Source organism: Notechis scutatus, chromosome 4 (assembly GCF_049901735.1).
Source record: "Notechis scutatus isolate UNSWTSFEM ecotype Mainland chromosome 4, rNotScu1.2, whole genome shotgun sequence".
NCBI classification, from domain to species: domain Eukaryota; kingdom Metazoa; phylum Chordata; class Lepidosauria; order Squamata; family Elapidae; genus Notechis; species Notechis scutatus.
In genome coordinates, this window is record NC_142012.1 from 3682340 (window position 1) to 3705636 (window position 23297).

General features: G+C 46.7%; 2 protein-coding genes across 5 annotated transcripts in view; one reads left to right on the forward strand and one right to left on the reverse strand.

The window, feature by feature from the left end:
• Positions 1 to 23297, forward strand: part of CTNNA2 (catenin alpha 2) — a 520748-nt gene that overhangs the window by 282319 nt on the left and 215132 nt on the right. The window lies entirely within an intron of this gene.
• Positions 12083 to 15100, reverse strand: LRRTM1 (leucine rich repeat transmembrane neuronal 1). Of its 2 annotated transcripts, XM_087962696.1 has the most exons (2): positions 12511 to 15100; positions 12083 to 12296 (listed from the first exon to the last, which is right to left on the reverse strand). In XM_087962696.1, exons 1-2 carry the CDS (start codon positions 14077 to 14079, stop codon positions 12270 to 12272), a joined length of 1596 nt encoding a protein of 531 aa, XP_087818822.1. In that variant the 5' UTR covers positions 14080 to 15100; the 3' UTR covers positions 12083 to 12269. The 2 variants fall into 2 exon arrangements, with proteins under 2 accessions (XP_087818822.1, XP_026539766.2); XM_026683981.2 differs by having other exon boundaries at positions 12083 to 15100.

Sequence of the window (23297 nt, forward strand, 5' to 3'; positions counted from 1 at the left end):
TAGCTGCCCGAGAGATCTTTGCTCAATCCCTCGTGACTGAGGAAACGTAAGAAGAGCAAGTTGGAATGGACTATGGCCAGCTCTCACGGTCAGCCTGGTGTAGTTGTGACGGTGGTGCCTTAGAAACCGGGAGATGGCGACTTTGTCATGAAAGGCAGCTGGGTGACTTTGGGCCAATCAACCAGGAGGCTGTGAGTTCTAGTCCCACTTTAATTGTTCTCACCCTCATGAAATTTTTCCTTGGTTGCTTATCGCCCTGATTAGTTTCCCTCCATTTATGAGCCACCAAAATCCACACCTTTGCATGTTTGTTGTCGTGTTGGTGCTTTCCATTTAAATTTGCACCCTTATCACGAGGTCCCCCCACCCTTCCTCCAATCCGCTGGTTTCGGCAGTATGGAGGGAAGGGGGACTGTCTGCTTAGCCACTACTAACATCAGTCAAGCATCATTTCACGTCAGGCCGCCTTAGTTGAAAAGAGGCGGGGAGGATCTGGTGGCGAAGCTGAGCTCTTTACTCACCTCTTTGCCGCTGAAATAATCATCTCGTAGCAAAGGCCAAGGCCGTGAAAAGGCAGCTCTGGGGATCGAGGAGAGGCCGGCAGACGCTGTCTCTCGCCATCCAGGCGGCTTCCCTCCTTGATCCGTTTCCATCCTTGTCGCTTCTTGTCCTGCCTTCTTCCGGGGCTCTGGAGAAGCGCTTGACCCCCCCCCTCTTCTTCTTCTTCTTCAGGGAAGCCCCCGAGATCAGGAGGCAACAGATATTAAGAACCTTTTTTTTTTTTTTTGCGGGGTGGGGGAAGAGTTAGGGACCTGATAAGCAGTACAGATAGTCCTCGACTTACAATCATTTGTTTCGTGACCGAAGTTACAACGACACTGAAAAAAGGGACTTCAGACCATGTCTCAAAAGTTACGGCCGTTACAGCCTGCCCCTGGTGACCTGATCAGAATTCAGGCACTTGGCAACCGACTCGTATTTATGACGGTTGACGCGTTCCCCAGGGTCAGGGGGTCACCATTCGTCTCTTTCCCAGCTGACGTCCGACCTGCAAAGTCAATGGGGGAAGCCGGATTCACTTAACGACGGTGGTGATTCACTTTAATGCCATGGTCCTCAAAGGGGGCAAAACTCACTTAACAACTGTCTTACTTGGCAACAGGAATTTGGGACTCAGTTGCGGGTCGTAAGTGGAGAACTCTCTGTACTAAGCAAAGTTTGCTGAGACAGGCAATTTGTCCACCAGATCATTTTTTTTTTTAAAAAAGTAATAAAACAGGATAAGGAATTGCAGGGAAATGGAATTAATGTTGCTTCTCTTCTCCCAGCACCAGAGATGGACAGAAAGATATTTCTAAACTAATTTTTTTTTTTTAAATGATGCCTAGATGATGAAGGCGAATAGCTTTAAGATAAGAGACAAAGGTTTACATTTTACCAATAAATTGAAAATGGATCCTGAGGTGCAGAATGTAGTATCCATTTAAGGCTTCTTTCCAAACTCGGCTAGGAAAGTATTTTTTCCCTCTTTTGACACAAATAGTCCCCAAGGTGTTTCAGATATCAGTTTCCATATCATAATATTGGGAAGAAGTCAGTGCAATGCGAATATTTATCTTCATGCTGCAAAGGTAATCGCCTTTTTTGACCAAGTGTCAAAAAGTAGGAAGACTTGAACAGTTTGAGAAATAAAATAAAAAAAATCCCTCCTCCCTCAGCAGAGAATAAGAGAACAACAGAATAACGGAGGAGGAAGGGACCTTGGAGGTCTTCTAGTCTGACCCCCAGCTCAAGCAGGAAACCCTACCCCATTTTCAGACAAATGGCTGTCCAGTCTCTTTTGGAAAGCCTCCACCCGCAAACTTCTGATGGGAAGCAGTTCCACCCGTTAACTGTCCTCCCTGTTAGGAAGTTTCCCAGGTTGCTTCTCTCCTTGGTTAGTTTCCATCCCTTGTTTCTTCTCTTGCCTTCTGATGCTTTGGAGACCAGCTTGACTCCCTCTTCTTTGGGGCAGCCCCTCAAATACTGGCATACTGCTATCATGTCTCCCCTGGTCCTTCTTTTCATTAAACTACCATCCATTTCATTAATTTAATTAATTCAACCGGAAGTCTTCTTATGGATCAACAACTGGTTCATCATCTGGAAAAAGAAATAGGGAGCATGAAGTATCTTTTTCCTCCCTTTCCTCCAAATGTAAATGAATTCCTCGTTGGAGGAGGGGTTGGGCCTAGGCACGGAGGCCCATCAATTCCTATTTTATGAAGGCCAAGCAAGGCAGCAGCCAAGCCTGCTGACCGAGATCAAATAATTTCAGACCGAATCAAACAAAAACCATGACCACTCAGGTGCCAACGTTAAAAACACACACCTTTAACCACAGCTTGCTGTCAGCAATGAAGGCATATCAGCGAAGGAGACAGAGGTTTTGCAATTCATCCCTCTGTCTGTTATAAATGCAGGGTTTACCCCCCCCCTCCCTGTCAGGGATAATGTTGTCCTTTGAAAATCCAAAACAGTGTCATCTATTGACCCAAAGCTTTTTCTGTATTTTTAAATCCGAAGCTTTTCTGACAGCTCTACAGACTGATATTATCTTCGAATTTGCCGATGGTGGAGAGGGCAGCTAAAACCCAGGAAGGGGTGGAGGGGGGGGGGGCGAAACAAACCAGCTTTGGAGCCCTGCTGGTTCTAACTTGCATGGTTTGGTGGCAAATTTGGACTGAAGCTTTCCTGCTTGTCTACTGTTTTGGCTTGAGATTTGAGGCAAAGCTGAATTCCCAGGCCGGGAAAGAAACGGTGGATTTGGAGTCCTGGGACAGCGTTTTCTGGAAGGGGAGGCGGAGCCCTTGGCGGCCCTGCGCCCCCTCTCGCTGCTGCTCTCCCTCCTCGGGGGGGTCCCTCGCTCTCTTCTTTTGACAAAGGCACCAACCACTGAGCATCACCTGGCCAGCCGCTCTCCTCCAAGGGCCCCGAGGCCGCCTGAGGAGAATGCAGGGAAATGCAGGAATATGGGGAGAAATGGGGGGAGGGGGCAGGTGTTTAGCAAGGAAACCCATTTCCCCCTTACCCAGTGCAATGCCTTATGGAACAGAAGACAGTATTCCCCCCCCTTTCTCTCTCTCTCTCTCTCTCTCCTGAAAACCAACCTTTGGGCCCCAGTTTTGCAAGTTCCACAAAGAAACCCTGAAATCTGTTCACTGTTTTGGATCAATGCAGGTCTTGAGTCCTGAAATGCACCCCTCCCAAGGATAGTAAATCATTCCGGTGTAAGACATTCATGATTGGAATACACACATTCCTCTCTCAATCTCGGTCTGTCTGTCTGTCTCTCTCTCTCTCTCATTCTTTCTCGTTCTCTCTCGGGGTGAAAGTAACATTTTGTTTGTATTTTATCATAAATTAACTTAAATCAGATCTCTTGAACTTATGGATCAGAATGTCCATCTGTCTCTCCATCCATCAGTCCATCTGTCCATTCAGCTTCCTGCAGCCCCCTCCCCCCCTCCCTCTCTGTCTCTCTCTCTTTCACACACACACACACACACACACACACACACACACACTATTGCTCTCTCTCTATATCTCTATGTCTAATCTATCTATCTACCTATCTCTCTCTGTCCGTCCATCCATCCATCCGTTGCATTTCTTGAGATTGACATTTGTGGTGTGGGGATTTTGCTGAATGTTGTGTCACTTTTTCTGGGGTGGGGGCAATAGATTGATGAATGCACCAGGCTGCAATTCTCTTTTAGATAGGTGTGCTGCTTTTTTTTTTTTTAAAGATCTCAGAGAAATGAGAAAAGCATGAAAGGAACAAATAAAAATTACCTGGCCTAACGATGAAACTAGAGCCGCAATAGGCAATCAATATTAGAAAATGTGAACGGTTTAAAAAGAAAAAAAAAGTGGGGAAGAAAAATAGAAAGTGAGGCGCTGAATACCAAGTGCAGCAGCCCATACAAATGGGAGCACCTGAAGAAGAAAATTGTGCGCTGTGTTAACCCTGTTTCCCTTACGCACCAGGCCAATTCCTGCTTTGCAGCAGAACTCCAATGTTGCATTATCTTTCGCAACTCTACTTTTTTCCCTACAGTCCTCCTCCTCCTCCTCCTCCTCCTCCTCTTCTTCCTCCTTCCTCCTCCTCCTCTTCTTCCTCCTCCTCCTTCCTCCTCCTCCCCTCCCCAATTATTTTCAAAAATTAAGCTTTAAGTGCCCAAAGCCTATCCAAGGAAGGGATGTACACAGATGGATGTAAAAGATACCGGGTATGTAAACAGTAGCTACAGGTAGTCCTTGACTTACAACGGTTCATTTAGTGACCATTCAAAGGTTCAGTGGCTCTGAAAAAGGGACCTCTAACCTTTTTTCACGCTTACGACCGTTGTAGCATCCCCGTGATCATGTGATCAAAATTGAGACGCTTGGCAACTGACTTATGAGGGTCGCAGTATCGCCTTGGGGTCACGTGATCCCCTTTTGCGACCTTCTGACCAGCAAAGTCAACGGATTCACTTAACAACCGTGTTACTGCAGAGAATCCTTTAACAACTGTGGCAAGCCAGGTCTTAAAATGGAGCAAAAGTCACTTAACAATAGAAACTTTGGGCTCAATTGTGGTTGTAAGTCAAGGACTACCTGTATACCTATAATGCTTATCCTGGACTGAACCTTCACCCTTATAGATATTTGTATGAAAGGTGAAAGGTGGCCTGGAGGTGGATCTCTCGCCTCACACAATCAGGAGGCTGTGAGTTTGATCCTAGGTAGAGGCAGATATTTCTCTCTCTGGGCTCAGTGAGAATAGATCTGCTGAACCAAACTCCGCATTGGTGACAGGAAGGGCATCTGGCCAGGAAACACTCAGCTCCATTCGGTTACACAGATTCTACCCACAAAGGATTATGGGGTTGTTAAAAGAAGAAGAAGAAGAAGAAGAAGTTGATATATATGAAGGCGAAGGTTCCTTCTCTGAGCTTGTGGATATATGATGTGGTGGTAGTAGTAGTAGTAGTAGTAGTAGTAGTAGTAGTAGTAGTAGTAGCAGCAGTAGTAATCTTTTACTTTGTCCCTGTTGTGTGATTGCTTTAAAAAAAACCATCCTAAAAATAACTCCGTCCAGGGCCTGCTAATATCAAGGGGGGTCTGTTGCTTTTCACATGGGTCCCTCCTATCTCCCTTCCAAGGGAAGTAGTTGGCGTTCAGCCTTCCAGAAAATAGAAGCATTTGTATTTATTTTATAAGTTGTCTGAAGGGGCAGGGAGAGTCAAGTGAAAGGATAGGCAACCAGGTTAATCCCCTCCTATCCTGGCTTGCAAAGAAGATCTGATAATTATTACGGCTACGGTTAAGCGAAGGTTTTTCTGTCGCTATTGTTTACAGTCGCATTTAATTTTGTTGTGGTTGTGGTCGAGGGCCTGAAGCTGACACGCTGGAAAGATGCAAGGGAGCGTAAAGAGGACCTTAAGGATCTTGTCATTCGTAGTCATTAAAACCCACCATTGATTTGTTTTGTTGAGGAGATGTTGGAATTATATTATCTCGTTTCAATTTTCTAAGTGGACGTGGAGTTGTAAAGAAACTCAGCCCTTCATAGACTGTTGAAGTGCCTGGCTTTGACCATCGAAACCTCTGGAAACTGTAGCGGTGAGGCGACAATATTGAAACTTCCCTGAAAAGAAAAAATCTTGGCGGTCAGAGTTACTACGGAAAAGCTGGGGTGAGTTCAGAAGTGAGCCTGAGCCTTCATGCTAACCTATACAAGAGAGATCTGTGATTTAAACTATAATTTGTATGTTGGGGTGGAATGGTGGGGTCCTCGGTGCTCCCTGAGCTGGGTGGTTTCCTTGCAGACGTTTCTTCATGCTAGCCCTGATGCTGTTAGCTAGTGTGGCCATGAAAGGTCTCCAAGAAAACCACCAGGCTCAAGAGAGGCATCAAGGACCTCACGAGACTCCTGTCTTTCCTAAGATCTCTTCCCGCTGGGCACATCCTCTCTGTGGCAACCTGATACAACTACACCCTGCTATAATTTGCATTCATCCTGGGAGAAAATTTTCAACCTTCTTACTTAGCTCATATGCCCAACCGTCCCTTAACTGAGTTTTCCTGACCCGTGAGTTAGCCTTTTCTTTCTCACTGGACGTAGATGTTCACTTTGTACTGTTGCATCTTCCATGTCTCCGCTTAAATGGAGGCATTTCCCTGCCGTTTCTTCTCTAAGCCAGGGGTGTCAAACTGCAGGGCCCTGGGCCGGATCCTGCCTGTGGGGGGGCTTAGATCTGGCCTGCAGGGCTGGCCTGGAAACATGGTTTCCCCCCGCTCCCCGGCTCTGTTTTGGCTGGCCAAGGGCTAGCAAAACAAACCCAGGACAATGTTTTCCGTTTGTTTCCCCTTTTGCATTTGAGCCTGCAAGAAGGGACAGGAAAGGAGAAAGGGAAAGAAGGAAGACAAAGGGAAAAGAAGGGAAGAGGGGAAGGAAGAAGGAAGGAGAATGAAGAGGAAAGGAAAAAGAAGGGAAGGAAGGAAGGAAGGAAGGAAGGAAGGAAGGAAGGAAGGAAGGAAGGAAGGAAGGAAGGAAGGAAGGAAGGAAGGAAGGAAGGAAGGGGATTATAATGAGAGGGAGGGAGGGAGGGTTGCAGGAACTGGGCCTGGCTTGTCTAGGGAAGAGAAGGACCAGGACATGATGGCAGCCTTCCAATATTTGAGGGGCTGCCCCAGGGAGGAGGAAGGGGGCCAAGCTATTCTCCAAAGCATCTTTGAAGGCCAGACAGGGAATAAAGGATGGAAACTGAACAAGGAGAGATTCAACCTGGAAATAAGGAGAAACTTTCTGACAGTGAGAACAATCCACCGATGGAACAGAAGTTGCCTTCGGAAGTTGTGGAAGTGTCATCACTTGAGACCTTCAAGAAAAGACTGGGCTGCCCTCTGTCAGGAATGGTGTAGGGTCTCCTGCATGGGTGGGGGGTTGGACTAGATGACCTACAAGGTCCCAAACTCTGATTATCTGTTATCGGTCTGAGAGAAGTCCTGCCCCCCATGGCACGAGTGACGTGGACCTGGCCAGGCCCAACCCTGGTACGGCCCTCAATGAAACGGAGCTGGCGGCCCCTGGGGTCACCTTCCATGGCTTCTTGGAAGGCCCTGAATAGGAGGAGCAGAGATTCCTCCAAGGACGTTGGTGGAGATTCTCAGCCGTCCAGGTAGACCTTGACTTGCAACAGTTCACTGAGTGACTGTTCAAAGTTACAAGGGCACCTCCAGGGTCACGTGATCCAAACGCAGGCGCTGGGCCAGGGGCTCATAGTTACGACGGCCGCAGTCCTGTGAACATGGGGTTTTGCCACCTTCTGACAAGCAGAAGCCCAGCGGGAAGCCAGATTCGGTCGAACAACCATGCTATTCTTCCCTTAACTGCTGCGGCGAGAAAGGGTCACAAAATGGGGCAAGACTCGCCCAACAAATGTCTCCCTTAGCAGCAGAAGTGGTGGCAGGTCGAGGACTACCTGCAGTTGTCTCCAAGGTGTTTTTTTTTTTCAAAAGGCAACTGGGCTGTTTTTTTTTCCTTCAGGAAGAGGAAGAAAATGTTTCGCTTCTCCTTCCCAGATGCTTCATCGGTTCTTCAGATGAACGGATGAAGCTTCTGGAAATGAGAAGCAAAACATTTTCTTCCTCTTCTTCCTCAAGTCAGGAATAGAGTCCAGGTGCCTCTTGAAAAAGCACCTTGGAGGGTTCCTCCCCCCCCCCAAAAAAAGTTTTTTTTTTCTTTCTTTCTCACCAATTCTCAAAAGCTTCTCCTTGCACAACCAGCCCCGGAGCCTGTGGGTTTACTTCTACACTGATCCCTTTCCTGACCGCTGATCCGCTTGGTTTACTCCATAGTTACTCCTGCTCATGAAATGCAAAGGCAGGCGTTGCCCAGAACAGCAACTCTCTGAAAGGGGTGGGGGGTGGGGGGTGAGTGAGGACTTGTAGGTGCAAACACACTTGGCTATTTGCAAAGAGGAGGATGTAAGATTTGGCTGTGCAGATAGGCCTCAACTTACAATGGCCCCAGTCATAAGTCGAGGACTACCTGTGTAGACTGTGAAGCCTTTTCAAAGCAGGAAAAAACCTCTTGTTGCGCAGGATCCTTCAGGCCACGATCAACCGTTAATCTGTCTGCCAACCTTCTTCAGGCTATCCAAAGAAACGAGGCCTCCTCCTCCTCCTCCTCCTCTTTTGGGCTACAATTTGAAATCTTTTCTGGCCCTAATTTTCACGGGAGCGGAAACTTCTGGCAAAGTAGAAGCCCCCCCTGCCTCCTCCTTGGGAGGAAGAGCTGTCAGACAGACACCGGCAGCCCCACCAGAAATATTTCCCAGCACAGAGACGACGATGACTACGACTACTACAACTACGACTACTACTACTACTACCACTACCACTACCACTTCTCCTTCTTCTCCTCCTTCTCCTTCTCCCATGCCTTGCGATTGCCTCTTCAACCCGCTGCTGTTTTTCATTCTGCTGTCCGTGGATTTTGATCCGCCTTTCCTTCCCTTTGAGGGAAGCAGCCCGAAATGCCTTTGGGATTTCCTTGTTTCTTTCTGTGAAACGCTAACACAACTCACACGGGGCTGCAGAAGCCGTTTACCTTTCACAAGGCTCCTGATCATTAGATCTCCGGGTCCAGGAGTAAAGAGAAGGAGCTCATCACAAAAGCTTGCACACACACACACACACACACACATCCACCCAAATGTAAGGGAAAGCAAGGTCATTTTGCCTAAAAACAATCAACATTTTCCTCCTGCATACGTACAAAGGCAAAAGTCTTCCCAAATAACTTTATTTTAACCAGCACAGGCTGCAATGTTACACCAAAGCTGTCCGATTCCTAACCGCCGCTTCTCTAAGGGCTGCTGAAAATGACTTTTCTACCAGCAATTCACCCCCCGCCCCCCATCACTGCAGCAGCTGGAGACCCTCACAGACCTCCCCGTGTTGGCCCATCCTGGAGAGACGGTGAAAGAAGCTTGAATTTTAGAGAGAAAATACCTGCCCAGATGGATAAAGGAAGGGCCTCCTCAGACCCCTTCGGAGCAGCCGGGAAAGTCGGTCTCCCCCTCCTCTACCTCTTGTTCAGGCGTCTGTTCTTATTTCTTCTTCGTCTGGATGATTTATTGATGGGCCACCCCTGTTTCCATGATTTGATTTGCTTTGAGGCAGCATAGAATGCTTTATTTGGTTTTTGTTTTTTAAATAAATTTTTGATATGTTCAACAGTTTTGCCATCTATCTGGGGGGACCTTAGTTCCTAGATGGTAACAAGGTAATTATTGAATCGATAGACAAATAAATAAATAAATATATGACTAAGGGTACCCAGAAGTGGGGGGAAAAGGTGGTTTTTATTTGCTTTAAGCAGCATACGGTGCTTTTTCTATATAAAGTTCGGAGGAGTTCAGTAGTTTTGCAATCAATCTAAGGTGGCCTTAAGTTCCTTGATGAATTATCAGTGTAATTGATTAATCAATAAATAAATAAATATATGATTAAAGGGCCCCAGAAGTAACGTGGATTTTATTTGCTTTGAGGAAGCATTGTGTGTGTGTGTGTGTGTGTGTGTGTGTGTGTGTGTGTTATATAAACACTTTGGAAGTGTTCAGTAGTTTTACAATCTGTCTAAGGGCATTTAGATCCTAGATGAATTAGCAAGGTAATTAATTAATCAATAGATAAATATGTGAATGAATATATGATAAAAACACGGATTTTATTTGCTTTAAAGGAGAGTCATGATTTTTATTATATAAACTTTGGAAGCAATCAGTAGTTTTGCAATCAATCTATAGGCGGCTTTAATTCCTATTTGAATTAGCAATGTAATTGATTGATCGATAGAGAGATAAGTAAATCAATATGTAAGGGAGCCGAGAAGTAAAAACGTGAATATCTGAAGCATCATACACCCCACCCAAAAAAAGAAAGATTGCTGTGGGAGATCAAACCGATATGCTTCCTTACTGGCGTCGTGGACAGATACGAACTATGCATATCCCTCAGAAAAAGGCAAGAGGTATATTCCATCCTTACTCCAGCAGGAGGCTGCCCACGACTGTGCTACAGAGCAGCAAAGCCATTCCTGAAATATAGTGTAGCAAGCTCTGGGGGAGGGTGGGGGGGATGCACATTTAGTCCGAGGTGGGGTTTTGCAGGGGGAAACGTGGCCTTTCCAAGCTCCCTTGGGTCACTCGGTTGGGAGAACTCAGGAGCTTTTGGACGGTGCTAAAAAGGCTCTGGGAGCAGGAGGTCTCCCACTTTGTGGCCCCTTGAAGCTTTGCTGGCTGGGCAGTTCTGGGAATGGAAGCCCGCCAGGCTTCCAGTGGCCAAGGTTGGAGAGCCCTGTCTTGGAGGACGCTCTGTTGTCCCAAAAAAACTAATTTGGGGGGGCAGGGATAAGGAAAGTTGGTTATCTTGTTGGAGAGGAGGAAGGAATAGGGCCGGAATCTTCTCCTCCTGCATTCCGGCAGGTGTCGGTTGCAACCCCCCCCCATCCTTCCTTCAAGCGGGGGCTCCAAAACGAGGGCCCCGCCAGTCCACCGAAGGGAAGAGGATTCCCTGGCCCTGGGCTTTGCGTGAGAATGCAAGCCCCCCTCTCTCTCTGCCTGTCTCTGCTACCCAAACCTTTCCCCTCCCCTCCCTCCTTTTCCCCTCCAGCCTGAGTCTCCTCTCCTTTTCTCTTTTGGGGTCTTGGTGGTTGTTCCAAAGGAAGCGGCCCCCGTAAGAAGCCAAGGCTCCCGGAAGGGTTTCGAAGGTCACTCGTTGGATGGCTTGGTCCTAAACGGAGGCAACGGGTTCAAAATTCAGGACCAGGGAGCAGCATCGCCCAGGCCTTTTCCCAAAAAGGAAGGAAAGCAATGCAATGGCTGGGATGATCACCTGGCTAGTTGCCTCTGCTTTGTTGTACTGGTGGTTAGAAGGAGAAGTAAATTGTGTGGGGTTTTTTTGCTTTTGTTTTATTATTATTGTTGTTGTTGGTTAATCTTTAGTGAGATTCACAGCCTTTGGGGCTGGTTGGTGGCTCAACAGCTCGATTCCTAACCAAGGACCTAGGAAATGTTCAGGTAGCGTCAGAGGATATAAGCTGTTCCAAGTAGGGTGGGTTTTTTGTAGAATCAGGGTATTCAAGTCTGATAAATTTATTATTATTATTATTATTATTATTATTATTATTATTATTATTATTATTATTATTATTATTATTATTATTATTATTATTATTATTATTGTTGTTGTTATTGTTGTTGTTGTTGTTGTTGTTATTATGCCTGTGGATGAGCCAGGCATCGGTTGGGAGACAGGATGAACCTCTCTGGAGACAAGCTAAGATCAGCCACAGCCAAAGGCCAAGTGGCCAAAGCTGGCCTGCTGGGTCAGATGGTCCCGAACCTTTGTGAGCAACACAAACAAGAGTTTTGCCCCCAGGGGAAATGGGCGTGTGGCTGTCTCTAGGTCTGGCCCCAAGGCGCTGTAGGCCACGGAGTTTACAATTCTGCAGGTGTCTCTTCTGTGCAGTGGTGGGTGCAAAATCTGGAGAATGTGGGGGGGCACCAGAGGAAAACAAGGTGCTTCTGCCTCCATCCTGAATCTCCAATGGTGGGAATCATTTTGGTTTTTGTAACGCAAGCACATGAGAGAAAGGCTTCGGGTGGGGACTTTGGGGCCTTAAAGGAACTTTGGGGTTCCCTGGCGTCCCCGTGGCCGGTCTTTTGACCAAAGGGGACAAGGCTGTGGGAGGGGCGAACTCAGAGCGGGCCCACCACGCATATAAATGAGGTTAGCTAGCAGGCTGAGATCAAACACACCATTTTCAACATTGAGCCATTGAATTCCACAGGAACACGGTACCACCAGCCCCATAATCCTCCCACTGCTTCCCTTTCAGTTTGTGCTTCCTTGTGGCTTGTTTAGGAGCCAAGATTTTTGCAGCCGGGCTCCGTGTGGGTGAGAGGAATTAGATCCACCTTCCCATCCCAAGACAGATCACAATTCAGATACGGTACAACAGCCTGTAAAAATTGTAAATGCTATTTTTGCTTTTATTTTTTTTTAAACATATTTTTTTTGTGGTGATTTTACAAAAAGAAAATCAGTAATTGTTACTTTTTTTTTTACATTTTCTTTTTCTGATTATCAGCAGATCTTTCACAGAGAGCTGTTGTAGGAAATAACTCATTTCAGAAAGTTGAAGGTCTTGAAGGGGTTTAGCCACAGTAAAGCTAACATCCTGTCTTTTGGGACAGCTCCTTTGGGGGGGGGGGAAAAGAAAACAGAACAAAACCAAAACATTTTCGGCACACAAAGGCCCCGGTAAGCCAAGTCAACCCTGATTGAATTGTCTTTTTTTTATTTATCCTTTTTTTTTTTTTAATAATTTGCTCACTGCTATTTGGTTGCAGACCAAGTGAAATTTCCCCCCACTGGAAAAAACCAAAACCAAAACCAAAATTAAAATCACACCTCACATTCCCTTGCTGGCTGCTGGTGGCAGGTACAGGATCCGTATTCATTTATGATCACCAGTGCTCCTTCGAGGTGGCTGGGTTTGTAATCGACGTAATATTCCTGGGCCGACATGGCAGCCATTTGATGCATCGTCTGCTTTTGTTTCTGCTTCCGACGTTGGGTCACAAAGCGTTGCCTCAGCTGCCGGAGGCTGACCGGGAAACACTTCCAGGAGACGTACAGTATCAAAACCACAATGAGGAAGGAGAAGATGAGGGCCATGGTTCCCGTCACCACCTTGTGGATCTGGACGGCGTTCTCCGTCTTCTCGTTGGGGAGGGGCCGGGTCACAGCGTCCGTGGGCCCATCCCCTTGGCCCTCCTGCAGGTCAGAGTTCAGAGTGGAAGGGTTATAGCTGGCCGTCGGGCCACTCTGGTTGACCGCGGCCGAGAAGAGGTCGCCATCGCCATTGGTGGTGAGGTCCGTGGCGTCTTCGCACAAGTGGAAAGCATAGACGGCATCCAAGACGTCCTCGCCCTGGGCGTACTCGGGGGTGGCACAGAGCAAGCTGTTGTCGTAGCGGCCTTTAAAAGTGCTGAGCCAGGAGGCCAACGCGCAGATGTTTCGGCCGCAATCCCAGGCGTTGGCCGAGAGGCTGATGCTAACCAGGGACTTCCAGGAGCTGAGGATCCTGGGGTGGACGTAGGTGAGCCGGTTGGAGTCCAGTTGGAGGGACTGGAGGTGAGGTACACTTTCGAAAACGTGAGGTTCCATGTATTCGATCTCGTTGCCGGAGAGGTCCATTTTCTCCAGCTTCCATACCCAGTCCAAGGAGTTCACCACAAGGGTGACTTTGTTCCTCCGCAGGCAGAGGGAGTGCAAAGAGAGCAACCTGGGGAAGTGGGCCAGGTTGACTTTCACCAAGTCGTTGTGCTCCAGGTGCAACTCGGTGAGTTTGAACAAGCCCGCGAAAGAGTTGCGAGCCAGGCTCTTCAACTGATTGTATCCTATGTCGAGGAACTTGAGGCTGCGGCAGTCCTGGAAGATCCGAACAGGCACAAACTTGAGGGCATTGGACCGCATGTGCAACGTGGTGAGCTTGCGCAAGCCGTGGAACAAGTCCGGCTCCAAAGCCTGCAGATTGTTGTAGGATAAATCCACACTGCGCAGGTTTGGCATCGGCCGGAAAGTGCTGTTGGACAGTTGGGTGATCTTGTTGGAGCTCAGCGTGAGCTCTTTCACTCGCCGGAGCTTCTGGAAGGCGTGTGCCTCGATGGAATAAAGGTGGTTGTGATCCAGATACAGCCACGTGAGTTGCGTTAACCCGGTGAACTGTCCGTCACGCAGCTCCGAAAGGCTGTTGTACCGCAATGACAACCCCATCACGCTCGACAGGTTGTGCGGCATCTCGGTGAGATTCAGCGACTCGCAGTAGAGGAGCCTGCCCTCACACCGGCAAAGCTGCGGACACCCAGTGTGCACGGCTGGCAGCATTTTTAAAAAAAGACCCAGGCTACACAGGATCAGCCCTGGGGGCTTTTTCAGCAGCCAGTTTAAACAGACCCCAATGAGAAGGAAATCCATTAGCAAGAATATCCCCAGATGTGCTTGAGAAAGTCCATGGAATCTTTGAGTGGCCCCTTGCCTTTCTCCGTATAGATTCTACATCACCCCCCCACCCTGTGTCAGCAAAAGGGCAAGGGGACCGGCGCAGGCAGAGGCAAGAGAGTCATCGGGCCAAATCTTGGACTTGCTGGGGGCTTGTGGGGGGGGACGGGACATAAATGCAGCATGCAGAACTCCGTATTACAGCCTTTAAAGTTCAGAAGCCATTCAAAAGGTACACGAGAATCTGTCCATTTTTAGACACCGCCGCAAAGACGAGAACAATGATGGGGGGAGAAAACACCCCTCTCCAGGAGAGAATGAAATTAAAAAGTGCCTTACCCACCCTGTTCCAGAGATTGACAAGCTCCATTCAGCAGCTTCCTTTGTGTTGGGCTTAATGATATGCAGGGCTCAAAAAGAACTCTCTGTTGCTACACATTCGGACGCTTTCAGCTTTTGGCAGGGCTGGCAGGCGCACAATGTCTCTACTCCGCTTCATCTCGGAGGGCGAGAGGCATGTCCAGCTATCCTTTTCTTCCCCTCCTCTCCTTCCTGGGTTTTTTCTTCTTCCTTCCTTTCCTTTCCTCCTCCTTATTTTTTAAGCTGACTCCCAGCACCAAGTTTGCGAAGTACGGGGGGCATCACGGCTGACCATCTTTCCTTCCATTCTCTTCCTCTCTCCCTGTCCTTTTCCTCTGCAGTTCATACGGCGGTGTGGGGAGGGAGAGGGCTGGAAGGGGGGGGGAAGATGCACCCGAGAAAGATGGAGAGACCCCCCTTCCGAAACTCTGAGCAGCTCCCCGGGATCCGACCGTCTCTTTAGCGTCCGTCATTGGAGATGAACCGGGAGCATCTTTTGATTCCTCCGAGGCAGCTCAACATCCGTTTTCCGACTGGACGGGCTCCCAATGGCTTGTTTTTCCATCCTGGCTTCCCTTGGCTTGTCCAGACGACGCTTCTAAGAGCAGAGGGAGAAGAAGGAAGGAAGGAAGGAAGGGAAGGAGGGAGGGGAAGAGAGAGAGAGAGCGAGGCTTCCTTGCAGCCCAGCAGGAAGAAGCTAAGAGCCTGCAGAGGCTTCGCCTGCTCGCTGAGTGTCGTAAGCCCTTCGCGATCATCCCAACCTGCGCTGTGCTTCACAAGAGACGGGCAAAGGGAAAAAGGGGTGGGCATAAAACCAACATTTTCGTTGAACCAGGAACGGGGGATGCGTTGCTCGCCGAGGAAACGGGAGAGGCTCCTTCAGCCCTGCGAGCCGTTACCCCAACATAGGCACACACATGCGCCGCGGCACCCACCGAGCAACAGCTGCAGGAGCCAAAGGGAGCCAGCAACCCTCTTCCCACCCCGCTTCCCTGCTCTTTGTCTCAAGGGTCCAAGTGCAAAAAGGCAGGTTGGGCATTCGGACGTGGGCGACGGGGCGCCTCTCCCTTCCAGCCTCTCAGGAGCCCCCGCTTGCAAGGCTGCCGCTGGGTTGGGCGACTTGAGGGGAGACGCTGGACTTTTTCCATCCCGTTTTCACTTCTTCTGCACAAGCGTGCACAGCGTGCGTGTGTGTGCGTGTGTGTGCTCTCTCTCTCTCTCTCCCTCTCTCTCTGTTGGCCTTTTGTTTTGTTTTGCTGTCCTTGCACAAACGAAAGATGCTTGCAAATATGACAAGGTGGATTTGGAGATGATGCCTGTTGGGATTTTCTCTCTCTCTCTCTTTCTCTCCCCCTCTCTCTCTGTCTCTGTCTCTCTCTCTCTTTTAAAAAACGGTGTTTAGCATATGCTGTTGCCAGTGGCATCTTTGTGACCAAATTTGCAGGGATATATATGCGGGAGCGTACAATAGACGTATTCAGGCATTTAGGAGCCTGCGTTTATGAATCGGTCCACCATTCAGCGTAGTCTGTGTGTTTGTGTGTTTGTGTGTGTTTCAGAGGCGGCTGAGGACTCTCGGCTTCAGAAAGGGAGAATGAGACCGCCAGATTTCTAAAACTGTAGGGCTGTTTTGTTAAATGGACCCCAAAAAATGCTTGTCGCCTAATTCTTAACCGTCATTAGCTATAGAGAAAGCCGCCATGGACAATCTGTTGTGTGAGTCGTCCCCCCCCCCCCCAATTCTTTCATGACTTTGAGGAAGGCACCCCAGCTCCATTGCATGAAATCCACTCCTTTGGCCGTTTAGCAGGCATGCCTCAAATTAACCAGCCGGTTTAAGTTTAAGCAAGCCTGACCTCTCCCTCCGGACGCCTGGCGTTCCCTTAGGGGATGCTGAAGAAGACAATAGTGCCTTTCCCTTCCTGAAGGCTGCGGGGGTTTCTCTGCCCCCTCCACCCCCCCAAAAAAAGAGATCTGTTCCATTGAGGAAAATGGGATTGGAGACACGATCTGGTCTCTTAATGTCCTGCTGGCAGAAATCCTGACTTCCTTCCGAAAGGAATCGGTTGGGCTCAGGGGCTTCTGCTGAAAAACCAGGAGAAACGAGGGAGGGGGGGGGGGTAGGAAGGGACGGTCCATTGCCACTGCAAGGATTGGCAGCCCCCTTGGAAAATACAAGGCGGTCCTCGAGTTACATCCACGACGGAGCCCAACATTTCTGCTGCTAAGCAAGGCCTCTTGTGGGCTGAATTTCGCCCCGTGTTGTGACCTTTCTGGGCACAGTGGTTAAGCGAACCGCTGCACTTGTGAAGTTGGCGACACGGTTTTGTTAAGTGAGGCTGGCTCCCACCTTGACTTTGCACATCAGAAGGTCACAAAAGGGGATCCCGGGATGCTGTGGCCGTCATAACTGTGAGTCAGCGGCCAAGCCTCTGAATTTAGGTCACATGATTGTGGGGATGGTGCAACACGCGTATAAAAAACAGCCGTAAGTTTGATCGTGGGACTACAGGGCTGCAGCAACGGTGTGAAAAAGGGTCGTAAGTCATTCTTTTTCAGCACCATCGTAGCATTGAATGGTCACTAAATGAAAATGTTGTAAATCGAGGACCACCTGTAGAAGCAGTGAAAGCCCATCAAGGGAAAGCTGTAATTTATTTCATCCAGAAATACCATCTGGAAGATGCCGGTTCAAGACACCAAGAGGATGGTGTGGCTGCAGAAATTCATCAGATCTTAGAAAATCCGTATCATTTCATCATCATCATCATCAGAGTTGGAAGAGACTTTGGAGGTCCTCTAGTCCATCCCCCCCTTGCTCAAGCAGGAGACCCTATATACCATTTCAGACAAGGGGTTGTCCAATCTCTTCTTAAAAGTCCTCAAATAGGGAGACATTTTGGACAAATAAACTGCGATTGAACCTCCACAGATTCTTTAAAGCATACAGACGATAGAAGCTACTGGTTTCTATTCTGAAATTGTTGGGTTTTCAAATAGAAACTAAGGGTCCTATGCCTTCAACCAGGAAGGAATTTCTCAAGGAATTGCCTAGCAGCTGCCCAGGTGAAGTTGGAGATACTAACACAAAATCTATATCTCTATGCATACATACATAAATAAATATATACAGAGAGAGAGAGAGAGAGAGACTACAAGTCAATGTCTGCAACTTCATCTGGACGGAGAAACACAACATTAAAATATAATTATACATACACACACATAAATATACACACACATATACATACACACACATTTGTGTGTGGTGTGTGTGTGTGTGTGTGTGTGTATGGTATTTAGGTTTTTTCAGGTATTTTCCCACGTCTTATATTTGTGCTTTTATTATAGCGACGTTTCAGCAGAATCTCATCTGCCATCATCAGGCTTGTGTATTGTGTTCTTTTTAATCGTGTGTGTCAGTGATGTCGCTATAATAAAAGCACAATTATTAAGACGTGGGAAAATACCCGAAGAAACCTGAATACCATACATATAAATACCCGTGAAAACATAAGAAAACAAATATATATACATATAGATATACATATACATACATATACATATATACGTATATACCTGTATAATAACTTTGGATCTCACGTCACCTTCAGATTATTTTATAAATCAAAGTCCAGCTGAGCCACAAAAGACAAAAACTAAGATAATATAGAACACTGATGGCTAAACTTCCTGTTATCGCGTGACAAAAGTGTGCGCGCGCACTGCCTGCACCCATAATGCAATGCGCGTATAACTCTCTTGGCCGTGCGACCCCCCCATGCACGTGTGCGTGCCCCCTCGTGCCACATGCCTCTGCACATGCATGCGCTACCCACCCACCCACATGTGCCCCGCCCATGTGCATGCACAGCAGATACCCGACAATCAGCTGGTCGGTGGGGGATTTGCGCATGCGCAGTGGATCGGTTCCAGGCAATGGCTCTGCGTGCCACTTCCTGCACCTGGGCCATAAGTTCACCCTCATGGATATATAGAAGAACACACCGTCCTTCTTTACTCCCCGTTGCTTCTCTAGACTAGCAGGACTGAACTGTATCTCTTCTTCACAACGTTCAACCTTTTACTTTTTTAGATTTACTCTTGGGATTCAATCTTGCAGAAACGATATTATAGTTATTATTATTATTATTATTATTATTATTCTCTTTTGCACAAGAGAATATCCAGTTGCTTTTACTGGTATCCACCCGTTGGATTATACCTTTAATGTGAAATACTAAATAAACTTCAGAATTCTCTCTAAAGCAAAGAGTTGTGTGTTTTTTTTAAAAAAAGAAAAATGTGTAAGCAGTAAGAAAGCAATTAAAATAAATTTAGAATACTTTAATTATATAAATACAGACTGCTATCTCAGGATGTAGATACATAACACTTCATGTTCTAGGAGCTGCATACTAATAAGCCCCAAAACAACAACAAAATGCATATAGTTAATTTTAAAGTAAGCTAAAAATACGGTATGTATAGTTTTTTCTTGTTAAACATAGTTTCATCTTTCACATTAAGAAATTACATGACACCACCGGCACCATTTGGAGGAGTTTAACGGTGCTGTCCTGAATTAGTCAATGATCTGTTTGGGTAAAAATTTCCAGGTATATTTTCCCAAATGCAGCCACTAGATTTGGGGGGTTTGGCAGGGTGAACTAACAGTCATATCTAAGTCCTTCTGACACCCCAAGGAGATGAAATCTATCCTGGTAGTCCTTGACTTACAACCACAATTAAGCCCAACATTTCTGTTTCTAAGTGAGTTTTCCCCATTTTGCGACCTTTCTTGCCACGGTTGTTAAGTGAATCACTGCAGCTGTTAAGTGAATCGTGCAGTCGTTAAGCAAATCTGACTTTCCCTGTTGACTTTGCTTATTGGAAGCCAGCTGGGAAGGTCACAAATGTTGATCCCGTGACCCCTGGACAGAGTAACCGTCATAAATACGAGACAGTTGCCAGGCCTCTGAATTGTGCTCATGTGACCATGGGGATGCTGCAACGGTCGTAAGTCTGAAAAATGGGTCATAAGTCACTTTTTTCAGTGCCGTTGTAACTTCAAATGGTTGTTAAACGAACGGTGTAACTCGATGATTACCAGTGACGATCTTTCTTTCTGTCGAATCCAACTATTGAGGTCCACTCTTGATATAGAAGTTATTCCCAGGTTGCAAAGATATTGGAATGAAGCCTCCTTGGACGCAACAGCAGTGGCCTTAGACTTATATACCGCTTCGCAGTGCTCTACAGTCCTCTCTAAGCGGTTTACAACCTCTTGCCCCCAACACTCTGGGTCCTCATTTTACCCACCTCGGAAGGACGGGAGGCTGAGTCAACCTGGAGCCTGGTGAGAGTTGAACTGCCAAATTTGCAGTCAGCCGGCAGTCAGCAGAAGGAGCCTGCAGTACCGCACTCTCACCACTGTGCCACTGTGGCAATAGGGACATTTTGTGCAAAAATGCAACTTTTGTTGCAAGCATAGTAGCATATCCTGCCCGAAGCTGCTTTCTCGGCTTCATTTGATTAGTCAAGTACTGTTTTTTTGTTTTATTAAATTTACAATTAAAAACATATCGACATCACATACACAAAATTGTTTTTCTATGACTCACGATGTTTCAGAATTAAAAGTACCCCAATATATAAGCGTAAGAGGATTTCCCCATGCTGGCTGTGGAATTCTGGGAGTTGAAGTCCACACATCTTAAGGTTGCCCCAAACCCTACACCATTTCAGACACTGACCGGTTGTCCAATCTCTACAAAAGCCTTGTAGGTACTGAACATTTTCAGCCTTTGCCTATAATTCCAACTTCTAGGCAAGAGTCAGAACTAAAGGACTCCTACCTCGTTTGTTTGTTTTATTTTTTAACAACTAATTGACATTTCTCTCTCTCTCTCTCTCTCTCTCTCTCTCTCTCTCTCTGTCTGTCTGTCTGTCTGTCTGTCTGTCTGTCTGTCATTCTCACCCCATATACAAACCAAATTCTAAAGGTGACATGTGGAAATTGAAAAGTTATCGCGTGTCACTTACAGGAATTGGGTATATCTAGGTATATCTTTTAAAAAGGGAATAGGGTGACATGATAGCAGTCTTCCAATATTGGAGGGGCTGTCACAGAGAAGGGGGCAGGAAGTCAATCTATTCTCCAAAGCACCTGAAAGCAGAACAAAAATCAATGGTTAGAAACTAACCAAGAAGAAAAGGGACCTAGAACCACTGAGAATTTTCCTGAAAGTAAGAACAATTAATCAGTGGAATGGCTTACCTTTGGACGTTGTGGGTGCTCCATCACTGGAGGCTTTCCAAAAGAGACTGGACAACCCTTTGTCTGAAATAGTATAAGGTTTCCTGCCTGAGCAAGGAGTTGGACTAGAAGACCTCCAGGGTCCCTTGCAGCTAGCTCTCTTACTCTGTATTCTGTATTCCGGTGATATCTGAGGACTAAAGCTCTCCACTCCAATATAAACCATCCCAGTTAGCACAGGTGCCATCTTGTGGGTTTCAAAATTCCCACAGGTTGTGCCTTACAGTTGTTATGCATTGTCAGATATAATGATTGCACTTGCACAAATTCTACCATGTCGATGCAAACAGGAAATCACATTACTTTGTTTAAAAGGGGGAAAAACAAAAGAGAGAGAGACTTGAATGTATAAAGAACAATTGATCTTTTCTTGCAGTGTAATGGATCACACACTGTTTGAATCTTATTTCCTGCAGCAAAATATATCTGAGAAAGAGTTTTGTGCTCTACATAAAGGTCTGGAGTTTTCCCAAGAGATCTCTTTTTTCCCCATACTGAAATGGCAAAGAACAAGCAAAAGGCATTATAGATAGCTAGGAGAGCCTACACTGGTTTGTAATATAAATAGCATAAACAATTTCACATTTGCAGGATAATTTCTATTAGTGTCCTATATCAGCACTTTTCAAATTTGGCAGCTTCAAGGTGGAGGAATATAATCATATATCTCACCACCCTCCAAAACCCCAACAACTCTGCTCGTGTTTAAGACTGAGGGAGGCTACAGATTTGAGTTGACAATTGATCTGTCAATCCATAGTTCTCCTGTTGACGAAGCCTTGCTACTTCAAAAGAAGTAGAAAATGTTGAAATGGTTGTTAGTAGTTTACAATGAATGCTAGGCTTTCGTTTGGAATGTGAATAATAAGAAAACATCAGGAAGGAAGGAAGGAAGGAAGGAAGGAAGGAAGGAAGGAAGGAAGGAAGGAAGGAAGGAAGGAAGGAAGGAAGGAAGGAAGGAAAGCAAGCAGAATTCCTTTTTCTGGACATATAAAAGGCAACATATCAGAGGTGAAAATGTAAACTCACAGAGGATTTTAAATCAGAAATAGGATGAGTTGGACTCATTTCTGGGGCGATTCTCAGACCATCTACCCGGTTGTCCTCAAGAACTTCACATATTTGTGAGTCGGAACCCAACTCCTTTCCCCGGGTGCCCCAACCCTTAGATGGTTCGTGAGAATGGATCAGTGCCTAAAAAGCTAACTCGCTGAAGGGTTTAATGTGACAAGACAAGTAGCAATGTGAGTACTCAAATTCACAAAACTGAAAATAACATAACACCTCCCAAGTGCCGTTACCATTTGGGGGTTTACATGTGCTGTGCCAAGTGGAGCTGTGATCCCACACAAGTGGCCTAATAAGGAAAGAAAAATGCAAATAAGAAATAAAGTGATGAATATCTGAAATAGGATGGCGTCAGGCTGCAGATTTACAGGCTCCAACTCTTCAGTCCTTTACAAAGAACATCCTACTCTATAAAGTTTGTGCTAAGAGGTGTTGTTACGGTGTACGGGACACACAGTTGTCCTTCAGGTGGTCAATTCATTTGGGATGACAATTTGAATGCCAAATGTAAGAGACGGACAACCTAGAATGCGGCCGTTGCCACAATGCTGACTTCCAGTTTCTTTCTGGGTCCAATTCAAGAGGCTGGTCCTCTCCGCTTTAGAGCCCTTCCTGGCAGAGGGCCAGGTTTTCTGCAGGACCCCCTTTTGCCTAAGGACACCCACTCCTTCTCCCAGGCCATGCAGGGTGAGCAGCCCCTTCCTCTAAATGTTGCCTTCTCCTGGGAGCTAGGAAGGGAGCCTTCCCTGTGCCAGCCCTTCCCCTGTGGAACTCCTTGCCACGTGAGCCTTGGTACACCTGTGCCCTTCTAGCTTTCTGGGAAGCTTAGAAGGCCTGGATCCCCCTCCAAGTGTTGCCATAAGATGAGATCCAGGCGCGCCAGAAATTTCACTTGGTGTTTTTTAGTTTATAGTTTTAATAAAATGATTGTGTATGCTGTTTTAACTTGTGATTGGGAACCACACAGTTAGAAGATGGGCAGCTATATAAATGTTTGGGATGGATGGATGGATGGATGGATGGATGGATGGATGGATGGATAGATAGATAGATAGATAGATAGATGATAGATAGATAGATAGATAGATAGATAGATAGATAGATAGATAGGCAGGCAGGCAGGCAGGCACCTCTGCATCATCAGAGGGTGTCCAAGCTGTACAATATTGTGGGTGATTGGAGTCTTATTTCTGAAATTTTCTACGATGTATACAGAAAAACACTTGGGACTATTTGTGATCTAGATCAGTTTCACATGTTTTCATTTGGAAATCCTGGTCGGTCTGGTCAACATTTTCTCACAAAAGTTGCCTGTCTAAGTAAGTTTGCTTTCAAAGTACTTATTTCCATGCAGGTAGTCCTCACAACCATTTGTTTAATGACCGTCTGCAGTTACAATGCCTCTGAATATTGCGATTTATGGCAGTCCTTGCACTTATGGCCATCC

Excerpts from the sequence above, each read along its gene's own strand:
- LRRTM1 (XM_087962696.1), bottom strand. The coding sequence starts at position 14,079 with ATGGATTTCCTTCTCATTGGGGTCTGTTTAAACTGGCTGCTGAAAAAG. Across the intron at positions 12,297-12,510 it reads AGCCAGCAAGGGAATGTGAG|GAGCTGTCCCAAAAGACAGG; the intron begins GTGTGATTTTAA and ends CCCCCCCCAAAG.